Source organism: Rhinatrema bivittatum, chromosome 6 (assembly GCF_901001135.1).
Source record: "Rhinatrema bivittatum chromosome 6, aRhiBiv1.1, whole genome shotgun sequence".
NCBI classification, from domain to species: domain Eukaryota; kingdom Metazoa; phylum Chordata; class Amphibia; order Gymnophiona; family Rhinatrematidae; genus Rhinatrema; species Rhinatrema bivittatum.
Genome location: NC_042620.1, coordinates 192,924,371 through 192,947,623, shown reverse-complemented (window position 1 = coordinate 192,947,623; position 23,253 = coordinate 192,924,371). Strand labels below are relative to the sequence as shown.

Sequence of the window (23,253 nt, the reverse complement as noted above, 5' to 3'; positions counted from 1 at the left end):
ATAGGTTGAGCAGTAGAGTTTCGGTACTGTGGTTTTTCCTGAAGCCGTGTTGTGTGGTGTGAAGAAGTTTGTATTTGTCCAGGTGTTCATTAAGCTGTTTCAGGACTGCTTTCTCTGTCATTTTTGCAAGAAGGGGTAGATTTGATATAGGACGGTAGTTATTCAGGTCGATTGGATTCAGGTTCTTTCTTTTTAGCATTGGTTTGATTGTTGCTGTTTTCAGTTCGATTGGTAGCTCACCTTCTTCAAGAGATTTATTGATGATTGCTGCTATTGTAGGAGCTATGGAATGAGAGATTTCTTTAAGTTCTTTAGTCGGAATGGTGTCGAGGTCATGGTGGGCTGGGTTTATTTTTTTTTAGCATTCTTTCAGCGTCTATTGTGGAGATAGGTTCAAAATACAACCAAGGTGTACTATTCGTTGTGTTGGTTTTTTCTTCTTTGGTTGAGTGGGTTTTGAAGGCATCAGTTATTTTGGTTATTTTTGACTTGAGAAATGCTAGGTCTTGGCTCAAATTTTTGGTTTCGGTTATGTCTGCGCTGATGTTTTCAGAAATGAGGTTATTTACAATGTTGAATAGGGATTTGGAGTTATTGGTGGAGCTTTTGATTTTTTGGCTGAAATAGTCTCGCTTGGTGTTCAATATAATTTTTTTGTAGGTGGCTAGTTGGGTGCGGTACCTTTGTGCTTTTACTGGACATCTGTCTTTTAGCCATTCTTTTTCAATTTTCCTGAGGTTAGATTTCATGCTTCTTAATTGAGTGTTATACCATGGGTTTCATTGTTCTTTGTGGCTTTTTAGCTGTTTAATTTTCTCCGGGTTTATATTGTTAGCTGTGCTTTCTGTGATTTGGAACCATGATTGGATCGCGCTATTTATGTTTGAGAGGTCAAGGTTGGTTAGTTGTTTTCCCAGTTCTTGTTGCAGTAGATCGATTTGAAAAGGCGGACGGTATTTGAAGGATTGTTGAGGTGTGTTAGTTCTTGTTAAGTCATTGATTATTGCTTTTGTATTGCATTGTAGGATGTGGTGATCAGACCAGGGGACTGGATTGACTGAAATAGAAGAATCTGAGAAGTATTGGTTAGTGAAGATCAGGTCGAGTGTATGACCCGCTTTATGTGTGGGGTTGTTAACTTGGAGGTTGAAATTTAGACTAGTTAGCATGTTGAGTAGGGTTTGGCAATTTTGTGATCTGGGACTGGTGTCAGTGTGAAGGTTGAAGTCGCCAAGAATGATAGTAGGTTTTTTCATATTAATGTTTGTTATCAGGAATTCTAGCAGTGGAGAGATGTCGTTGTCCAGGAGTTTGGGCGGGCAGTATACTAAACATATTTGTAGGCTTTGTGAGTCAAAGAGGGCTATTACATATTGCATTTGTATCTCGTGGGGAATCACCTTCATTGTGAATTGTTTTTTTATGATAAGGAGAAGTCCTCCTCCTCTACGATTCTTGCGAGGGATAGAAAACGTGTCGTAATCATAGTTGTTAAGTTGGTTCGTTAAGACTTGATCAGTATTTTTGAACCAAGTTTCTGTTATGGCGATAAAATCGGGGGGGTTTTCTTGCAGTATGTTGGATATTAGCATATATTTTTTGGTTAGTGATTGAGCGTTGATGAGAAGGAAGGTGAGACATAGTGGGGCGGATTTTAAAAGCCCTGCTCGCGTAAATCCGCCCCGATTTACGCGAGCATGGCCTTGCACGCCGGCGCGCCTATTTTCCATAGGCCTGCCGGCGCGCGCAGAGGCCCGGGACTCGCGTAAGTCCCGGGGTTTTTTGTCGGGGGCGTGTCGGGTGCGGGGCCGATCGACGCGGCATTTTGGGGGCGCGACGCGGTGTTTTGGGGGCGGGCCCGGGGGCGTGGTTTCAGCCCAGGGCGGTCCGGGGGCGTGGCCGCGCCCTCCGGAACCTCCCCCGGGTTGCGTCTCCGCGCGCCAGCGGCCCGCTGGCGCGCGTGGATTTACTTCTCCCTCCGGGAGGCGTAAATCCGTGGACAAAGGTGGGGGAGGGTTTAGATAGGGCCGGGGGGGTGGGTTAGGTAGAGGAAGGGAGGGGAAGGTGAGGGGAGGGAGAAAGAGAGTTCCCTCCAAGGCCGCTCCGATTTCGGAGCGGCCTCGGAGGGAACGGAGGCAGGCTGCACAGCTCGGCGCGCACCGGCTGCCCAAAATCGGCAGCCTTGCGCACGCTGATCCAGGATTTTATAAGATACGCGCGTATCTTATAAAATCCAGCGTACTTTTGTTGGCGCCTGGTGCGCCAACAAAAGTACGCGAACGCGCATTTTTTAAAAATCTACCCCAGTATGTTTTTGAAATTTTTCATTAATGGGATGTTTATTAGGTGTATCTTTTTTGATGAGGTGTGATAGTCAGGGTAGCCATCTTAGTGATTGGTGATTTATGTTGAAGTTACAGGGTGTTGCCAGCAGAGGCTGAAAGAGAGTAGTATGTTTGGGAGAATTATCAGTAAGGGAGCTAATTGATGTTTGCTGAAATGATGATGAGTGTTGGAGGATGATTTTTCTGTTTCACTGTAAACCGGCATGATTTGCATTTAATGCAAGAATGTCGGTATATAAAAGTTAAAACTAAATAAATAAATGATGATAGTTTGAGGTTGCTTGTCGGTGAAATGATGTGTGCTGGAGGGTGGCTGCTGAGATGAGTCTGGTTGTTGAGATGAGCGATTGTTGAGATGAGAGATGTCTGTGAGAGGATGCGTGCTGTATGTTGTTTTCTGAGCCGAGGATAGGTGCTGGAAGCTGGTTGCTGAGATAAGGCTGGTTGCGGAGATGACAGGTGTCGGTGAGAGGGTGGGTGCTGGATGCTGAGATGAGGATGGGTGCTGAATGCTGGATGCTGAGATGAGGATGGGTGCTGGATGCTGGTTGCAGAAGAGAGGATGAGAGCTGGGTGGTTATAGGTGAGTTATGAAGGAGGTTGAATTAAGGTTATTATCCTGGGTGTAGCACATACGAAAGGATGGAATTCTATGTAGTGTTGGTGTGTAGAAGGTAATAGTCAATTCCACGTATCGTATATCTTGGTATCTGGGTCTCACAAAGAGGCGCACTAAGGGGCAGGCCCCTTAGGTCGCGCTCCTTCGGGCGTGCGACGCCCGGTGCACGACGCCCCGGGGAGCGCCACCGGATTTAAAGGGCCTTAGTCGGAATGTGATAGGCCGTTTGGGTAAAGGTGGGTGCAGCAAGACTCACTACATGGGTCCTGCAGCGTTTCTGCTGGCGGTTTTATTTATTTATTTTTTTCTCTGTTTTCCGGTTCAGGCTCCTGCTGGCTCACCACTCGGTCTGGTGAGCGGGCTCTACCCCCGACAGGGCTGCACCGACCGTGCGAGCCCCCGCAGGAAAGAGGGAGATTTGAGGCGCAGCGAATGCGCTGGAAAGGGAGGTCCCCGGGGAGGAATGCGAAACTTTGGCTTGTCCCTCTGAATATATAGCTTATTCCCCTGTCAGACACTCTCTCCCCCTCCCTAAATACTAACAGGGCAATACAGTATGATGCGCTCAGCCGAGAACACCGTTTGGGCATGCATTTTCGACACGCTATTTTTACCCCTTATACAGTAAGGGGTAAAAGCACATGGAAAACGCGCAGCCAACCCCCCCAAAACTAATAGCGCTCATCACATGCAAATGCATGTTGATGAGCCTATTAGCTATTCACCCACAATACAGAAAGCAAAATGTGCGGCCAAGCCGCACATTTTACTTTCAGAAATTAACTCCTGCCAAAGGCAGGAGTTAATTTCAGACAGCACCAGGCAAGTTTACAGAAAAGCAGAAAAAAATGCTTTTCTGTACACCCTCCGACTTAATATCGCCAAAAATAAAAAATAAAATCTTCTGGAAAAAAAAAATCTGCCCGCGGGTTGGAAAACGGACACTCAATTTTGCCAGCATCCGTTTTCCGAACCTGAGGCTGTCAGTGGGTTCGACAACTGATGCCGGTACAATTAAGTGTCGGCTGTCAAACCCGCTGAGAGCCGCCGCTTCTACCAATAAGTAGGCCTAAGGGACCTGCTAGTAACCCTAGCGCCTCCTTATTAGCATGGGCCCTAATCTGAATACAAAATCACATGCCCAGGAGAGGGTCCTGGGCACATATTGGAAGAGCTGGTGCTCGCCTCAGAGCACCGGCTCTCCCGCATAGTTTACTGTATTGGCCTGTAAGGAAGAGTCCTAGCTTGGACAGTTAACTATGGACAGCCTGGATATTAATCAAATCTTACAGACCCCAATTCGAGATGAGATTACTTTGACCACCTTAATGGTCTCCCTCTACAGTATATATTTGAGCCAAATTGAGAACAGAATCTTAAAATGTTTTCCACCAATGTGAGCAATAACTTGTGTGTCAAAAATTAGGATTTTTCTCGATATTTACTAGGATACACAGCATAAACTCGGAAAGGATAATCTTCAAGGGCATTTCTGCAAGTAAAATGGTGCTTTATCCACAGAAATTGCCTGATATAAAATTTCCTGGCTGATATTTATTTTATTTATTTAGTGATTTTTATATACCGCGGCACGTATAGATATACATCACCTCGGTTTACAGTCAACAATAAATTAGCAAAAGGCTTTACATATAACAGGATTTACAGAGTGTAAACAAATGAACGCAACAGGCTTTACATAAATAACGGATTTAAGTAGAACATAATATAACATAACATAACATAATATAACTCCTTTAACTATAAAGAACAAATGTATATTCTAATTCAATAACGAAGCAGAAGAGCAAATATGTAATTAACCTGTTAAAGGCCTTTTCCAATGTCGAGTCAATGTCAAGTCCCAAATATTGCATATAGGGGGACGACGTAAAGGAAGCACAGAGAATGATATGCTGATAAATTTATGCCACTATGTCCTGAATGCATGTAAATATATCTGGATGAACAGAGGCATTTCCAGAGGCAAAACAAGAGAGGCATTTGTGCATAATGCATGCTTTTGCATTATGAAAAGCATGTGAATACAATTTCAAGAAAAACCTTGGTGCACAGACAGGTGCAATTGCATGTGGAGGAAATTTTGGTGGGATAGCTTTCAAAGCAAACATATGCACATAATTTTGATTTGAAAATTGATAACACGTTTGGAGAAATTACTACTTACCTGAATTTCCTTTCCTTTAGTGAGGGTAGGTCAATCCCAACGAGTGGGTTATGTACCTCTGCCAGCAGATGGAGACGGAGCAAAAGCTATCACAGCTATATAGTCTGCCCTGTCATCAGCCAGCCAGTATTCTCTGGAAAAGCCAAACTGTGGACAAAACTGATTAAACTTGAACATTATTAGCAACAGGCAACCATTCGTGTTTCTCAATCAAAAGGAACACTGAGCTCAGCCAAAAGAAGGAACATATCTAGCAAACTTATCAATGAGGAGAAGTAAGCACACTCTGCATCGCTCACCCTCAGAAAGCTAACTACAAAATCCAAATCCAACAGCCGAGGACAGGTCTGAGATTGATCTACCCTCACTGAAGGAAATTATCTAGTAATTTCTCCTTCCTTAGGGTTTATGTAGGACAATCCTAACGAGTGGGATGTACAAAAGCTAATCCCGAAAAGGGCGGGAGGCTACCAGCGGCCCAGTCAGAACAACTCATACAAAAGGGGTCTCTTCCCTAGCCCTAACATCCAAGAAGTAATGCTTGGAGAAGGTGTGCAAAGATGACAATGTCGCTGCTCAGCAAATTTCAGCAGGAGACAACAAATGAAGCTCCGCCCACAATATCACCTGAGCCCTCATGGAATGCAGTCTAATCTGCTTCAACAAAGCAATCTCAGCAGTCACATAGGCTGCCGTAATGACCTCCTTAACCCAGTGGGCAATCGTTGCCTGTGTCGCTGGTGCTCCCTCTTACCTCGACCAAGGAGCACAAACAGGCGAGCTAACTTCCAAACAGCCTTACTCACCTCCAGATAGCACAGTAAATGATGCTTGACGTCCAAGGAATGCAAAAGGCGGTACTCAACTTCATCTCTGTCCAAGGCAGGCAGAGAAATGGACTGATTCAAGTGAAAGTCTGAAACCACTTTGGATAAAAAGGAAGGCACAGTCCGAAGTTCAACCACACCCGGAGTCACATGGAGAAAAGGCTCACGGCAAGAAAGAGCTTGCAGCTCAGAAACCCAACGAGACAAAAAGATTGCTACCAGAAAAAACTGTCTTAAAATAAGCAGCCACAAGGAAAGAGTATGTAGTGGTCAAAAAGTCGGACCTGCCAAGAATTCGAGGACCAAGTTAAGATCTCACAAAGGCACCAAAAGCCGCAATGGGGGACGAAGATGTTTAACTCCCTGCAAGAAATGGGACACATCCGGATGGGAAGACAATGTCCCTCCATTGATTCTTTCCCTATAACAAACCAGTGCCGCAACTTCAACCTTCAAGATATTAAGGGCCAAATCTTTAAGCAAACCATCCTGTAAAAATTCCAAAATCAAAAGAATATGCACCTTGTGTGGCTGAATACCTCGCTCAGAACACCAGGCCTCAAAGACCCTCCAAACTCTAACATAAGCTAGAGAAGTAGAAAATTTCTGGGCCTGAAGAAAAGTGTAAATTACAGAAAGCGAGTAACTGCGCTTCAACAGCCGAGCCCTTTCAACAACCCAACTGTAAGACAGAACCGACCCAGATCCTCGTGTAGAATGGACCCCTGACATAACAGATTGGTCCGAAATGGTAGTGGAGGGGACTACCCACCAAAGGTCTCTGGAGAGCGGTGTACCACGGCCTTCAAGCCCAATCCGGAGCCACTGAAAGGACGGTATTGGCTTGACTTGCAATCTTCTATACCAGCCTGCCTATCAAACGCCAAGGCAGGAACGCATACAACAGGGCGCCTTGTGGCCACTTCCGAACTAGAACATCTATGCCCATCGCTTTTAGGTCCCACCTGCAACTGAAGAAGTTTGGAAATGTGGCGTTGCTGAAGTTTACCAACAGGTCTAGATCCGGTAGGCCCCAGCAGTCCATGAGGAGCTGAAAGGCCTTGTCCGCCAGCTCCCATTCTCCTGGATCCAAACTCCTCCTGCTGAGGAAATCAACTCTGATATTTTCCCTTCTGGCAATGGGAGAGGTGGATATGTTTAGGAGATGCTGCTCTGCTCATACCATGAGCACATCTATCTCCTCTGACACCTGGCGACTCTTGGCTCCACCCTGATGATTGATGTAAGCCACCGTTCTCGCACTGTCTTACATTATCCTGACTGCCTGAGCCTCTAGCCGCTCGGTGAACCACAGACACACCAACTGAACCTCTCGTGCCTCTAGTCTGCTGATGTTCCATTGCTGCTCCACAGCATTCCAGCAACCTTGACAGTTAGCCCACCAGCCCCGGAGGCTGACATCTGTCATGAGTACCAACAATCTGGCATCATCATGGAAATTTTCTTTCAGATGGTTCACATGTAACTACCAGTGCAACATGGATTTCACCTCTAACAGAAGAAGCAGCCTCTCTGCATAGTTCTGCGACTGTGGATTCCATTAGGAGAGCAGGGCACCCTGAAGAGGACGAATATGTGACCTTGCCCAAGGAACCACTTCTAATGTGGTAGCTATCAACCCCAGGACCTGTAGATAAGACCACATGGTCAGACAAACAGAGTTCCGCAGGGATCGGAACTGCAGCTTCAATGAGTGGATCTGAGACTCCGGCAGAAACACGCTGCCCTGCCTCATGTCGAATTGAACCCGAGATAGTCCAGGGTCTGAGACAGGTGCAAATTGCTCTTGGCCAGAGTCACCAGCCAGCCTAGTTTCCTGTAGCAAGGAAACCACCCTGTGGGAAACACGAAGACATTCTTCCAATGTCTTGGCTCGAATCAACCAATCGTCCAGATAGGGGTGAACTACAAATCCCTCCTTGCGAAGAGCCACTGCTACCAATAGCATGATCCTGGAAAAGGTCCTGGACTCTGTGGCTAGTCTGAAAGGCAAGGCCTTAAACTGGTAATGACAATCCAGGATGGCAAATTGGAGGAACCGCTGATGTTCCTGCCGAATAGGAATATGCAGATACACCTCCATCAGATCCAGAGACGTGAGGCACTCCCCTGCTGTCTTCCTGTCGCTGACTTTTTTTTTTTCTTCTTTTTAAGTTTAAAACTTTTACCTGAGCTCAGCCTGCCCTGGCTGAGAACAGGAACAGGTCCCAGCTGTGGGGGCAGAGCCTCTCTCAGACTGCAATGGCTAAGTGGAATTTAGCTCCATGCCATACAAGGCTACCGGACCAAGGCACTCTACTGACTGAGGAACCCGCACGGTATCACCTCAGGAGGTAAGCAGTGCTATACAGACATCTCCTTTCCAACTTTTCTATTCTTTCTTTTTTTTTTTACTCACAAGCAATGCCCTGAAGGGAAATACATGACCACCATCTGCTGGAGACGGAGAATATTGGCAGGCTGATGTCGGGGCAGACTATATAGCCATGACATCAACATTTGCTCTGTCTCCATCTGCTGGCAGAGGTGCATAACCCACTCATTGGGACTGACCTACCCAAACGCTAAGGAAGCATGCTTCTGCAGTCTAATTTATGCAGGCTATTACAAAGATATCCAATTTTTTTTAATGCAAAATGAACTCTCCATTGTTCCAGAGACACTCCAATTTCAAGATTTCCTCCCAGTATCATGATGTGGTGGTAATATATTACTCTATGCCTGAATTAATATATTTAGGGGCCAATTTTCAGTAAGTATGTCAGTTGCAATGTATGTGGCCACTTCTATACCTACAAACTTGGTAGACAATGTTAAAAAAAACCCACACCCCCAGGTTTAGAAAACTTGCTTATAAATGTCCCCAATGAGAAAAGTACCCACAATTTTGCACCTCCTTTTTCTGAAGGTGGAAAAAATAGGAAAAAGAAGCATACATACAAATTTGAAAAATTCCATTTTTCACACATACTTTACTCCCCTGACCAAAACATGCCCTGGCAATGCTCCTTTTTAATGCTGCAGAAAGCACGCAGGTTGTGAACTCCTTGTATACATTTTAAGCCATTTTGTGTGAGGCTAATTTTCAGACAGACCAATTTAACTTGCTAAATTGTTTTGAAAACTGTCCTGATATCGTGCACCTCTACAGCTTTATCTATCATTCATTTACCCATTGCAATGTTAATATATTCTTGCTTTCATTTCCACTAAATTTATTTGAAGAGCCAGCTTGGCAATCCAGCTAAGTACTGGGCGGGCAGTGGACAGATCCGGGCAGCGCTACTTATCCAGCTAACTTGGCTAGATAAGTGTCGATATTCAGACTTATCCAGTTAAGTTAATCTGATAAGTCAGACCTGCTATAGAACAGGTTTAACTTTTCCGGTTAAGTAATCCAAATATGGAATATTCATCAGCAGCACAGCCATGCTGATGAATATTCCATGTAAGTTAGCCAGCTAAGTCTTATCTAGCTAACTTTCATAAACGTTTATTTCTGAATATCTATCTCACTGCTACTGTTCATTCATATTTTTAAATTTTAAAGTAAAAAACAAAAAAACAAACAAAAATCTCCTATGTATTGCCAGAATCTGCAATGTTTAGAGACACACACCTTTAGAGTCCATAAGGGATGCTTGTTCCTCTGTGCTTTTCTTTTCTAAAGAAACCAAGTATAATGTGAACACATGACAGAAAATTGTAGTATGTAAGTAATGAAAGAGCAAACTGGGCACTTCTGCTAAAAAGTTAAATATTTAATTATATACAAAATACTCATCTGTTTCAGTTCAGTAGTAAGAATCTTCCTAATGAAAGTAAAATATTGGATGAATATATTAGGTACATTAAGAGCCAGATTCAAGGACTGGGCAAGAAGTCCGGTAGTGATATGTACACATCTTTTAGTAGGCAGTAGCTTTATACTGCCTACTAAAAATATGCAAATTGTACTGACAGATTTATACTGTTGGCAAAAATTGCATTGTTTCAAACCAGATTAATGTAATTTGCATAGCATTTAATTACACAGTAAAGGAAACAGTTTGTGATTTTGGCAAAACACTATATTTGGTACAAATGCACACTGTTAAACGTTCTATAGGTTACTTATGATTGTTTTGCCCAACACTTAAAATCTGTTTCAAAATTTACTGAACATGCCTGGTCCTCTCTACTATAATTTTTGTCTTCGGTGGCTGTGGCTTTGAACATGAGTATCTGTCTGCCAAAATTTCTTACCATTAAATTTATTTGAAGAGCCAGCCTGGCAATCCAGCAGTTATGCAGAACATCTGGGTCCAATTTCTAGACAATGCTTCTGCTTATTTGGCCCACAGGGACTGGGGATGCTGCAGAAACAGCATTCAAAGCCTCCAGGAGGAGAGAATCACAGTCACTGCACAACAGCCACATCTATAGATAGGATTCAAGGTGCATATGTACTGGGTTCTGAAAGGAGTCCTACTGAGAACTATTACTGCAATGGCTGGGTTATGGAGGGAGAAGAGAAGGATTAAATTAGGGAGTATCCCATCACAGCTATGAAGAAAGGCCCCGGAACCTCAGTAATGAAATGTCCCATGGCAATGAGTGGATTAAATGCAGATTTAAAAAATCCATTCAATGTGGCTAAAAGCTCAACTGTTCAGCGATGTTCCCTCTAAAATGCAAAGCAGGCCACCAACACCTTTCTGCCTGCCAGCATGCTCCTGCCACCCCCATAAAATTTAAACTGCAGGACGTCTGGAGCATGCCTGGAAGGGAAAAATGTGTCAGTGTCTCCCCTGCACCTCAGAGGGAACACTGGTATAAAGGAAGGAAAGCCATGTCAAAAAATATTTATATTATTTATGAGTGCTACAGTAAGCTTTTTTTTTTTGTATGTGTAAGTAATCACCTATAGTTGTGTGCCATAAACAGTGCTTATCATACACTCTTTGCCTTGTGCCTTATACATACCCAAAGTGATACAATATATTTTACCACACCCCTAGAAGTGGGATATTGTACTTTTAAAATGTACAGATATATTTTTGACAGAAAAAAGCCACTTAAACCTACCATTTTAACAAAAAACTAGACAGACATCCCACATGTGAGAAAGCAAATGTTGCTTACCTGTAACAGGACAGCAGGATGTTAGTCCTCACATATGGGTGACATCATCAGGATGGAGCCCAATCACGGAAAACTTCTGTCAAAGTTTCCAGAACTTTGACTGGCCCCTACTGGGCATGCCCAGCATGGCACTAACCCTGCAGCCAGCAGGGGTCCCCCTTCAGTCTTATTTGATAGCTACAGGCAGTGCCAAAAAAATAAAACAAGAAAACGTTACGAACCCAACACCGCGGGGCGGCAGGCGGGTTTCGTGAGGACTAACATCCTCCTGTCCTGTGAGAACACCTGTTACAGGTAAGCAACACTTGCTTTCTCACAGGACAAGCAGGATGGTAGTCCTCACATATGGGTGAGTACCGAGCTAAGGATGTCCTAACATGCACCAAATGTACCCAACGGCATGCAACAGGCACAACAACTGGGGTGGAATTTGGTAGAGGGCATCCCACCAGGCAGGTGGAAGGGTGTTGGTACGTCACGTTGGAAATAGGTTACGCAGGACAGATTGGCCGAAGATGGAATCCTGTCTTCCGGCTTTGTCCAAGCAATAGTGGGCTGCGAAAGTGTGGAGAGCGCTCCAGGTGGCAGCCCTGCAAATGTCAGGAAGCGGCACCGATCGTAGGTGTGCTACTGAAGTCGCCATGGCCCTCACAGAGTGTGCTTTAACACGGTCTTGGAAAGGAATGCCTGCTTGCTGATAGCAAAAAGATATGCAGTCCGCCAACCAGGAGGAGAGAGTCTGCTTACCCACAGGTTGCCCTAATTTGTTGGGATGGAAAGAGACGAATAAATGAGTGCTCTTCCTGTGGGCAACTGTATGGTCTAGGTAGAATGCTAGAGCCCTTTTACAGTCGAGGGTATGTAGAGCCTGTTCCCCTGGGTTGGAGTGGGGCCTGGGAAAGAAGATAGGTAGTATGATGGATTGATTAATGTGAAACTCCGAAACTACCTTAGGCAAAAACTTAGGGTGAGTGCGGAGTACCACCCGGTCCTGCAGGAGTTTAGTGTAAGGCGGATAGGTAACTAGGGCCTATAACTCACTAACCCTGCGAGCTGAGGTGATAGCCAAAAGGAAAATCACTTTCCATGTGAGATATTTTAGGTCACAGGAGTGAAGAGGTTCGAACGGTGATTTCATGAGCCGCCCGAGAACCAGATTAAGGTCCCAAGAAGGGGCCGGAGGACGTAAAGGTGGCTTGATATGGAGCAAGCCTTTAAGAAAACGTGTTACGAGGGGTTGTACCGATATAGGGACATCCCTGACACCTTTATGGAAGGCGGCTACCGCACTGACATGCATTCTGATTGAAGAGGTTTTTAAACCTGACTCAGACAAATGCCAGAGATAGTCCAAAAACCTTGGGATTGGACAGGAAAAGGGATCAAGGGACTGCGCAGTGCACCATGATGTGTACCTTTTCCATTTATAGGAGTAAGATTTCCTTGTGGAAGGCTTTCGCGAAGCAATCAGGACACGAGAAACCGAGTCTGAAAGGTGAAGTGGCTGAAGGATTAGCCTTTCAACATCCATGCCGTCAGGGACAAGGCCTGAAGACTGGGATGGCGTAGACATCCGTCGTTCTGAGTGATCAGAAGCGGGTCCTTTCCCAAGGGAATGTGCCTGCAGATGGAAAGATCCCAGAGTATTGGAAACCACACTTGGCGTGGCCAGTGAGGTGCTATCAGGATCATGGTTCCCTTGTCCTGACGGAGCTTCACGAGAGTCTTCGAGAGAAGAGGAAGTGGAGGGAATGCATAAAGCAGACCGGTTGTCCACGAGAGGGAGAATGCATCTCTGGGCTGAGAGCACTCGCTCCGAATGAGGGAGCAGGAATTGTCTACTTTGCGGTTCTGAGGGGACGCAAAGAGGTCTATCTGGGGATAACCCCATTGCTGGAAGAGAGAGGTCGCTACCGAGGGATTGAGAGACCACTCGTGCGGTTGGAAGACACGACTCAGTTTGTCTGCCAAGACATTGTGCACTCCCGGCAAGTAGGTGGCCCTGAGGTACATCGAGAAGGAGAGCGCTTCCGCCCAAATCTGTGCAGCTTCCTGACACACAAGGAAGGAACCTGTGCCTCCCTGTTTGTTGATGTACCACATGGCCACCTGATTGTCCGTCTGAATTAGGATGAAGTGATTTGATAGGTAATCCTGAAAAGCTCTGAGAGCATATCGCATTGCTCAAAGCTCCAGGAAATTTATCTGGTGTTTGGCTTCCTCTGGAGACCAAGATCCTTGTGTCTGTAGATCGTTCACATGAGCTCCCCAGCCGAGGTTGGAAGCATCGGTGGTGAGAATGAGTTGAGGATCTGGTAGATGAAAGGGCAGTCCCTGGAGGAGATTGTTCTGATCTTTCCACCAGGCGTGAGATAGACGGAGTGCGTTGGTGATGTGGACAATGGTTGACAGAGGCTGAGTCACTTAAATCCATTGTGACCTCAGAGTCCAATGCATGATTTTCATTACCAGGAGGGCCATTGGAGTGAGATGAACTGAGGACGCCATGTGTCCGAGAAGGACAAGGAATTGCCGCGCCGTTGCTGTATACTGAGACTGCAACTGGTGAACGAGAGACATGAGGGTTTGCACTCGTTGTTGAGGTAGAAAGGCTTTTGCCTGTAAGGTGTCCAAATCTGCCCCAATGAAAGACAAGGTTTGAGATGGGGCTAAATAGGCTTTTTCGTAATTGACGAGAAATCCTAGAGAGATTAGAGTGTGTAGGGTCAAATCCAGGGACGACAGAGGGGCTTGCTGGGTTGGGACCCTGATTAACCAGTCATCTAAATCGGGGTAGACATGAACACCTGCTTTCCTGAGAAAAGCTGCGACAACTACGAGACATTTGGTAAACACTCGTGGTGCCGATGCTAGGCCAAATGGAAGCACCCGGTATTGATAGTGCCTTGGGTCTACTAAAAACCGGAGGTACTTGTGATAAGCTGGAGCTATCGCAATGTGGGTGTATGGGTCCTGGAGGTCCAGAGAGCAGAGCCCGTCTCCTCTTTGTAGAAGAGGTAGAAGTGAGCCCAAGGTTACCATTTTGAACTTTTCCCGCTGGAGGTACTTGTTGAGGGCACGTAGTTCCAGAATTGGACGAAGCCCCCTGGATTTTTGGGGGATCAAAAAGTACCGGGAATAGAACCCTAGGCCTTGTTGTGAAAGAGGAACGGGTTCTATTGCGCTTAACTGGAGAAGAAAGGAAACCTTCTGCTCCAGAAGGACAGAGTGGTCGGTTACTCTCCACGCTTGTAGAGGTGGGGAGTCTGGTGGAACAGCAAGAAAATTCAGATGGTAACCCTGAGCAATGATTGCCAGCACCCATTGGTCGGTTGTGATTGATTGCCATATTCCATGAAAGTGGCATAATCGGCCTCCCACTGGTATGCTTGGCAGAGGGATCAAGCTGCTGCTCTCCAAGTGAAAGTCGAAAACCTGAAGCAGGCCCCGGTTGGGGAGCTGCTTGTGGCTTTTGCTTCCGGGGCTGGCGAGGCTGAGATTTTTGATAAGGCCTCGTAACTCGGGACCTCGTCGGTGGGGGATAGTACTTCCTTGGATGGAAGAATGACTTCTTGGAGTCCTTCTTGAAGGGCTGTCTAGAAGGGAAGTCAGAAGGCATCAATGAGAGCTGTTTGAGGGTCTCATGATGGTCCTTTAACTCAGCCACAATTTGCTGAATTTGTTCACTGAATAGATTATCTCCTATACAGGGCAGGTCAGAAAGCCTGTCTTGTACTTCTGGGCGAAGGTCAGAAGACTTGAGCCAAGCCCAGCGTCTTGCCGAATTGGCAGTTGCAGACACTCTAGTGGAGGTGTCAAAGATATCGTAAGCAGTTCGTATCTCATGCTTCCCTGCCTCAAAGCCCTTGTTGACAAGGGTTTGAAGATGTTCTTGGAATTGGTCAGGCAGGGTTTCAGAGAAGTCCTGTATTTGCTCGAAAATGACTCTATTATATTGGGTCATGTACAGCTGATAAGAAGCAATTCTGGAGATGAGCATGGCCCCTTGGAACACTCGTCGACCAATATTGTCTTGGAATTTGTGTTCCTTGACAGGAGGGGTAGAGGAGTGTGGCTTCATCCTTTTCGCTTTCTTTTGAGCTGATTCTACCACAACTGAGTGGTGGTCAAGCTGAGATTTTTGAAAGCCCAGGGCTGACTGTACTAGATAAGTAGTGTCAGCTTTTCTGTGTACTGGGGCAATAGATCCAGGATTTTCCCAGTTCTTTTTCAGGAGGTCAAGAAGAACTTGATGAATGGGAATAGAAGTGATCACTTTAGGGGCATCCAGGAATTGGAGAAGCTCCATCATCTGGTGCCTATCATCTTGCTCCGTCTGAAGCTGAAAAGGGACTAATTCCGACATTTCCTTCACAAAGTTAATGAAAGAGAGGTCCTCTGGAGGAGAACGCTTTCTACTTTCAGTAGGAGAAGGAGGTGAAGGTAAATCATCAGTGTCTGTGGAAGTATCATCACCCCAGGTGTCATAAGGATCAGCAGGCTGACCTGTAGGACGAGAAGGGGGTTGGATACCCGAAGGGCCCGGCTGAGGCTCCGAGAATATTGAAGGAATCGCCGAGGGCATCGGTGCTGGCATCGAAGGCATCGATGGCGCCGATGTGCGTATCTCCCCCAATGAATGAATCGGTGGCAAGGGACGACATGGCATCGATAGCTGAGGCAGTACCCCCGAAGGAGGAATGTGGAACGGTGTTTCTCCTCCCGATGAAGCAGTCATGAGCGCACCGGAGCCATCGGAGACCCGGGAATCACCAGTGGAAGGGCTGTCATGAGCGCCTCCATCCGGGATAGCAGCGGTGCCAGAGCTGCTGGAATCGGGTCGATAACCGGTTCCACTCTCGGTGTCGGTGCTGGAGGGACCTGAAGTCGTTGCATCACCTTGTCGATGGCCTCCTGGTCCAGCCGGTCCAGTTCTTCCTGGTGACCGGGGGCAATCAGCTCCGGCTCCGTGACGGAAGAGGGAGGCTGAGGCACAGTCGGAGGGACCAACTTTACAGGTGGAATCGCGACTCCCAAACCCGATCGGGTGAGGGTAGCCTCGATGTCCCGGTCGCAGGAGTGGTCGGTGCCATTCCTGGACGGGGCTTCTTCGACGGTGGCTCGGACGGTGGCGAGGTCGATGATTTCGCTCCCTCGACGGTCCGAGACTTACGATGCCGATGGCGATGCTTCTCCCTACGATCCCCTCGATCCTGAGGGGGAGAAACGGGAGTCGATGGCCATGAAGATGTCGATGGCGAGCAGTCACCGGATGGGTGTCGATGGTGATGCGACTTCGACGGTGCCGGTTCCGATGACGTCGATGCGATGGACGGCATCGGGGTGTGAGCACGGAAAAGGAGTCCCATCTTCTCCATTCTGGCCTTGCGACCTTTCTGTGTCATAAGGGCACATTTGGTGCAAGTCAGGACATCATGCTCACGGCCTAAACACATTACACAGACTCCATGAGGGTTTGTGATAGACATGGTACGAGTACAGTCCGGGCACCGACGGAAACCAGACGCCATGGCCATAGAAAAATCAAGCCGCGGTTCGGTCGATGGCCAGTAGGCCGCGAGGGCCAAACTCAACGGTAATCGACGAAAAAACGGTGAAAAACTTACCGGAGTACCGCGGCTTGAGAAAAGTTAGATGAGGGACCCCTGTGGGGCAAAGTAATTTTAATTAAGTCCGTGAGGAAAATTCCTGTCGGGAATCTCTTCAGAGCTCCTAAACCGCGAGGCTACTGCTGCGTGGAAAAAAGAAGACTGAAGGGGGGGACCCCTGCTGGCTGCAGGGTTAGTGCCATGCTGGGCATGCCCAGTAGGGGCCAGTCAAAGTTCTGGAAACTTTGACAGAAGTTTTCCGTGATTGGGCTCCATCCTGATGATGTCACCCATATGGGCTACCATCCTGCTTGTCCTGTGAGAAGTAGAATTAATTTCAAGGTAATGTCATCATGTTTGCCCAATCATGACACTTAAGGCTGCCAACTGGCTCCATTTTTCCAGGACAGGCTGATTCAATCCTGGTTTTACTCCACAGCACACATAGAGATGTAATTCTGTTTTCCTTAGAGAACTAAACAGTAAAATCAGAACTAAATATTCATGTATTAAGTTGGGTAAAACCTGACCTAAGAAATAGAGCCAGTAGGCAACCCTAATGCCACTTCCTTTCATAATTCCATTTTTCCAACGGAAATGTAGTAGAATGACAAAATACAGCAACAATCCACAAATGTGCTTGTTATAAACAAGAGTTGCTACAGATGAATTTGACTGTTAGACACTAGACTACAGTCACAAGGGAGGGCAATTTCAAAAGGAATTCTGTGAATAAAGTAGTTCATTACCCACAGAAATGCCCTTTAGAAAATTGTGCGATTTATATATTCATAAAATTAGATGCATACACATTGTAAGCGCATATTTTTAACTGCATAAGGGACAGACATTCCAAGGGTGAAGAGAGTTGGAACCTAAGAGCAGACTGTATTTCAAAAAGTATGCAAGTAAATTCTCTTAGCAAAACCATGCGCACCAAATAGCAGGTTTAATTGTGTGCGCGTAGTATTGCTGCGATAATTTTCAAAGCGGATAAATGTATGTAAGTCCATTTTGAAAACTGATGTGGCATACACATATTTGCTGACTTTATGCATGAAGTTGCAAAATGGAACTGCAAAAATAAATATATAGAGGGGCATCAGAAAATGAGGCTTTTAAATAAGAGACCATCAAGTTTTATAAGCATTTAACCCACAAAAATTTCATCTAAGTCTTTTATTACAAAAATACATTTCACAAGCTTTTTCAAAAAGATCTAAAATGTTTTTAAAAATGCCAAAGTTCTTCACACACAAATAGTCCATAATATTTAGGGCAAAACAGAAGAGCTACATGCAAATAATGTTCATGCCCTACAAAAAAGGTTTTGTGCAAGGTGTCCTTTATAATACAAGAAATATATGTGCAAAACACATCCAAATTTAAGGGCTCCATTCAAGGAATGTAATTAATGAAATAAGGATTTGTGTGTCTCTGAGCTCATAAGAGTATGTATCATGGCTACAGCAAAGGGTCCATTTCAAGATCCAAAGAAAGGGTCAGATATAAGTTTTACTGGGATATTACTGGATATCAGCCATTTCAGTCCGGGGTTGATATGTTTTATTGGGGGATAATATAGATGCAATGGGTCAAAAAACCAAGGTCTAGGTCAAACTATAAAGACAAAATAGATCCAATTGGTAACCCCTACCAGAGGCCCAAGTTAAGATTATTAACTTACCAAAACTTTGCAGTATGTTGTAAGTCTGCATTCTTGATGTTCTCTGAATTACGTGTGGGCGGCTTGTGCTTTTCTAGAACAAAAAAAGCAAGCCACTAGACATTGCATTATTCTATGCAAAAATAGTTAAAAAAAAACAAAAAAACTACAAATGACAAACAATTATATAGACTTTCCATAAACAGCAAATGGATTTAAATTAATTTTAAACTTTTAAAGCAGCACCTCTCAAATTTGCCAGTTCACCAGCAAGCAGTGAATGTTCCTTAATAAAGGAATTTTATCTCTAGCACCTTACAAACATACTGAAATATAAAGTTCTAGTTTAAGGGTGCCTGCAACACTAGTAGCCATATTGATCATGGAGAAAACTGAAACCTTTCTATATGTTGTGTTGCATTTTAAAGGACCAATGATTAGAAATAACAAATTACAACTGGCCCCCATTTATTTTATGTATTTAAAAGATTTATTGTCTACTCTATCACCAAATCTAAGAGGGTAACAATAGACATACATAATCATAAAACAAACACACAAACAATATAACAAACTAAAATTTGCCTTGGAAAGATGAATGGCCATGAAAAGTTATGAATCTTGAACTTGATAACTGTGTTAGGCATTCGTGACATTTAATCAGTACAGCTTTAACATAGTTGTAAAGGATACTGAAATTCCTCTCTTGTTGAGAGAGAAAAAAAACTGCAACTGAGAAAAAAAATAATTTGAAAAAACTTTTGACTGATCAATCAGTAGTCAAAAGGTGTCCCAAGACAAGGAGTTACCCAAACAATCCTAAAAATCCACTCAACGACTCTAATTTCAGGATATCCATAATGAATATACATAAGACACAATTTTGTGGCTATCCTGAACACTAGACCTATTGTGTGGGCATCAGATTGGAACTATTTCCTCTAAAACAAAAGGGTGACAGATCTAATGCCCATAGAAAAAGATCCAAATCACAAAAAATAATGCAGAAGAGAAAATTAACCCATATTGCCAATGTTTTGACTTGAAGTAGAATCTTTATAAGGGTTCCCTTTTCTGTATTGTGTTTTTGGTATGATGAATCTTTATCTGTTTGAATATATATATGCTATACATGAGTGATAGAATTGCGTACCTGTAACAGGTGTTTTCAGAGGACAGCAGGATGTTAGTCCTCACACATGGATGACATCATCAGATGGAGCTCCGATGCGGAAAATTTATGTCAAAGTTTCTAGAACTGTGACTAGGCACACCGAGCATGCCCAGCATGCCCTATAACATGCGTGCAAGTGAGTACCTTCTCCAGTCTTGTATCATAGAATTATGATTAAAATAAAAAATAGGAGATCAACTCCACGGGATGGTGGGCGAGTTTCGTGAGAACTAGCATCCTGCTGTCCTCAGATAACTCTTGTTACAGGTAAGCAACTCTGCTTTCTCCTATGACAAGCAGGATGGTAGTCCTCACACATGGGTGAATCCCTATCTACAGTCTGGAACCCAACACAAAAAGGGAACCAACAGACACCCAATCAGGTGCCAATGGGCACAACACCACCGGTGCTGTTGGTAACAGAGGGGAGTCAGCCTGAACCCAAATAACAGGCCATAAGTGGGACAGTTGGGTTCTACACCTCAAACAGTTTCCAAACGACAGACTGGCCAAACTTACTGTTATGTCGGCCAACCCTAACCAGACAGTAATGAGATGTGAATGTGTGCAGAGAACTCCATGTCACAGCCTTGCAGATCTCCTCCACGGGAACTGCTCGCAAGTGGGCCACCAACGCTGTCATGGCTCTGACAGAATGAGCCTTGACATGACCAGATGCAGTCTCACCTGGGTATAACAGAAGGAGATTTAATCTGCTAGCCAATTGGATAGTGTCTGTTTGACAATGGCAACGCCCAACCTATTCTTGTCAAAAGAAATAAAAAGTTGGATGAACTGTCTATGGGCTTCTGTTTGCTCCAGATAGAAGGCTAAAGCTTGCTTGCAGTCCAAACTGTACAGTGCTCGTTCACCTTGGTGTGAATGGGGCCTGGGAAAGAAAATTGGCAGGACGATTGTCAGGTTAAGATGGAAATCCATCACCACCTTAGGCAGGAATTTAGGGTGCATACGCAAGACCACCCCATGATGATAAAACTTGCTGAGTTTTTCAAGGATAAAGTAATAAATATTTCTGCTGAATTCTCTCATCTCTCTATGCCAAAACTTAATATTTCATTAACTCCCTATACCTGGGATTCCTTTCAAGAGGTAGGCTCTCTGATGATCTACCAAATTTTATCAAAAAAAACAAAACTTCATCTAGTCCATTAAACCTGTGCCCAACTTACTTATTAAAAGCTGCTCATGATCATCTCTCTACCTTTATCTCATTGGGTAAACCTATCTACCAGTTTTGGTGTACTTCCTGAAGCCATGAAACAAACATCAATTTTGTCTATTCCAAAAAAGAAACTAATCGTTTCGAATGACTTTTCTAATTTTCATCCAATTGCTTCACTACAATCCTAGCAAAAATCATGGAATCTGTTCTGTTTCAGTTGACAGACTACATAAACGAGAATTTCATATTACATCCCAATCAGCATGGCTTCAGACAAGGCCACAGTACTGAAGCATTACGGCTATCATCAATGGATACAATCAGAGGTTTTAAATCAAACACTGATTACAATTCAGTTTTATTAGACATATCTGCAGCATTTGACACACTGGACCACACAATCTTACTTACAGATTTGGAATCTATTAGAATTACAGGCACTGTACATAAATAGTTTACCTCATACTAACTCAATCACCCTCAACGAACATTGGTGCTCTTCTCGCTCAGTCTTACTTTTCAATATATATCTGCTACCACTCTGCCGTCTTCTATCTGGGGTGGGTATAGATTTCAGAATCTACGCCGATATACAATTTTTTAATTCCGTATAATGTTTCTTGGAACAACACTATATCCTTCGTCACTATGGGCCTCATTTTCTAAAGTATCGCAGACCTGCAGTACTTTAGAAAAATGCGGTAATGAGGGGCGGGGGGCCGAAACGGGGGGGGCAGTCCTGCGCTAGCCGGCAGCGATCGCTCCTCCGTGGTGCGATCACTGCCTACATCGCGCCCAATAACTACACCATAGAAGGTGTAGTTATTGGGCACGAAATAGGTAGCGAAAAGGCTCCTTACCTTTTCGCTGTCCGCACCGTCCTTGTAGAGTCGGCCCCAGTGACGCCCTGACTCCTCCTCTTCCGGGGCCGACTCCACCCCAATGTAGGTAGTGCATGCGTGTGCTACCTTCGCTAGCTATCGCAGGCTTGTTAGCGCAAGCCTGCGATAGCCTTAGAAAATAAACCCTATGTGCATAAATTCTGTGAACATTTGGTTATCTCACAATCGTCTGAAACTGAAATCATCAAAAACTGAAATTATTCATTAAACCACCATCCGAAATTATTCTCATTACCCTCCTAGTATATTGAAAGTTGATGGCCATTCAATCTCAACCACAAAAAAGCCAGAAATCTTGGTGTAACATTAGATGCAGAGCTGTCCATGACCTATCACATATCTGCAGTTGTTAAATCCTCATTCTTCAAAATTCATTTACTGAGAAAATGGAGAGGAGTTAAGATGGCTTGCTAGGTGCCATGTATGCAGGCAATTTTTACCTCTTGCAAATTTCCTACTCCAATTTGACTCCGAAGCATAAGGGAAAGCCCAGACAATTTCCCTCTTCACCTGTGATTTCTCCCGCCCAGCATACACTAGAGTCCACTTTCACCCGGTCAATGGATGTTGAAGGAGCGTATTTAGGGGCGGATTCCCGCCGACGACCGGCTCGGGGATTCGCCGCCCAGGCCGGCCCAGGAGATACCACGTGGTGTGCCGAGCGCAGCTCTGTCACAGCTGCGCTCGGTAGACCACGTGACTAGAGCGACCGGCCCACCGGGGGATGCCCGATCCCCCAATAGGGCAATCCACCCCTGAGCGTGGTCCTTAGTGGCTCTCACCAAGGGAGTGGTGAATCCGCTGGACGTCACTCTTAGCCCTTCTGAATGCATTCCTCCACCTCAGCCGGGTTCCTCCAATAACACGGCGCCAAGGATGTCACAGGAGAGTGATGTAACTGTTACCACGGTGGGAGGGGCTGTTGGTGGAGTCAACCCAGCTGTTACAATTTCCAGCAGACTTGGAGGATCTGGAGAGACATTACTATCTCATGTCTTCTCAAGAAGCTGCACCTTGAAATGGAATTCCTCTCATGAGCCCTTCTTTACAACCTTTGGTAAGCCACCTGAAGTGACTTTAGATTCCTTGTGATCTGTTTTAGTTCGTGTGGTTTCAGCTATCTCTAACTGTGCTTTGGATATTGGACAATCTGTTAAAAGAATTTTGGAACTAAGAGAGGTTCACTTTCAAACGTTCCATGAAATTGATTTAAGGATATCTAACATAGAAACGCAAATTCAAAATATTAAATCAGTAAATGCTGCCTTAATACAACATAAGAATAATATTCATAAGAACATTGAACAGCTTGACAACTTTTCGAGGAGACTGAACTTGCGGTTTCTTAATTTTCCTAAATTACCAGGGGTTTCAGTTAATGAAACGCTGCAGAAATATTTCACCCAAATTCTAGAACTGCCGTGGAAACTTGTCCACCTATTGCAAAACTTTATTTTTTGCCCTCTTGAAGATGATCAGAGACTGGTCGTTCCTTAGGTTTGGACCTACCATTGAATATGTCTGCCATTTTGGAGAGATCCATAGAAAAGGTTGAAGAAAGAGAGACTGTTTTGGTTTCTTTTATTTTTAAACAA

General features: G+C 44.8%; 1 protein-coding gene across 1 annotated transcript in view; it reads right to left on the bottom strand.

Moving 5' to 3' along the window:
• ADAM23 (ADAM metallopeptidase domain 23) overlaps positions 1 to 23,253 on the bottom strand; it is a 600,522-nt gene that overhangs the window by 413,156 nt on the left and 164,113 nt on the right. The window contains 2 exon segments of the mRNA XM_029606344.1: positions 9,620 to 9,664; positions 18,421 to 18,493. Coding sequence (XP_029462204.1) covers positions 9,620 to 9,664; positions 18,421 to 18,493 — 118 coding nt within the window.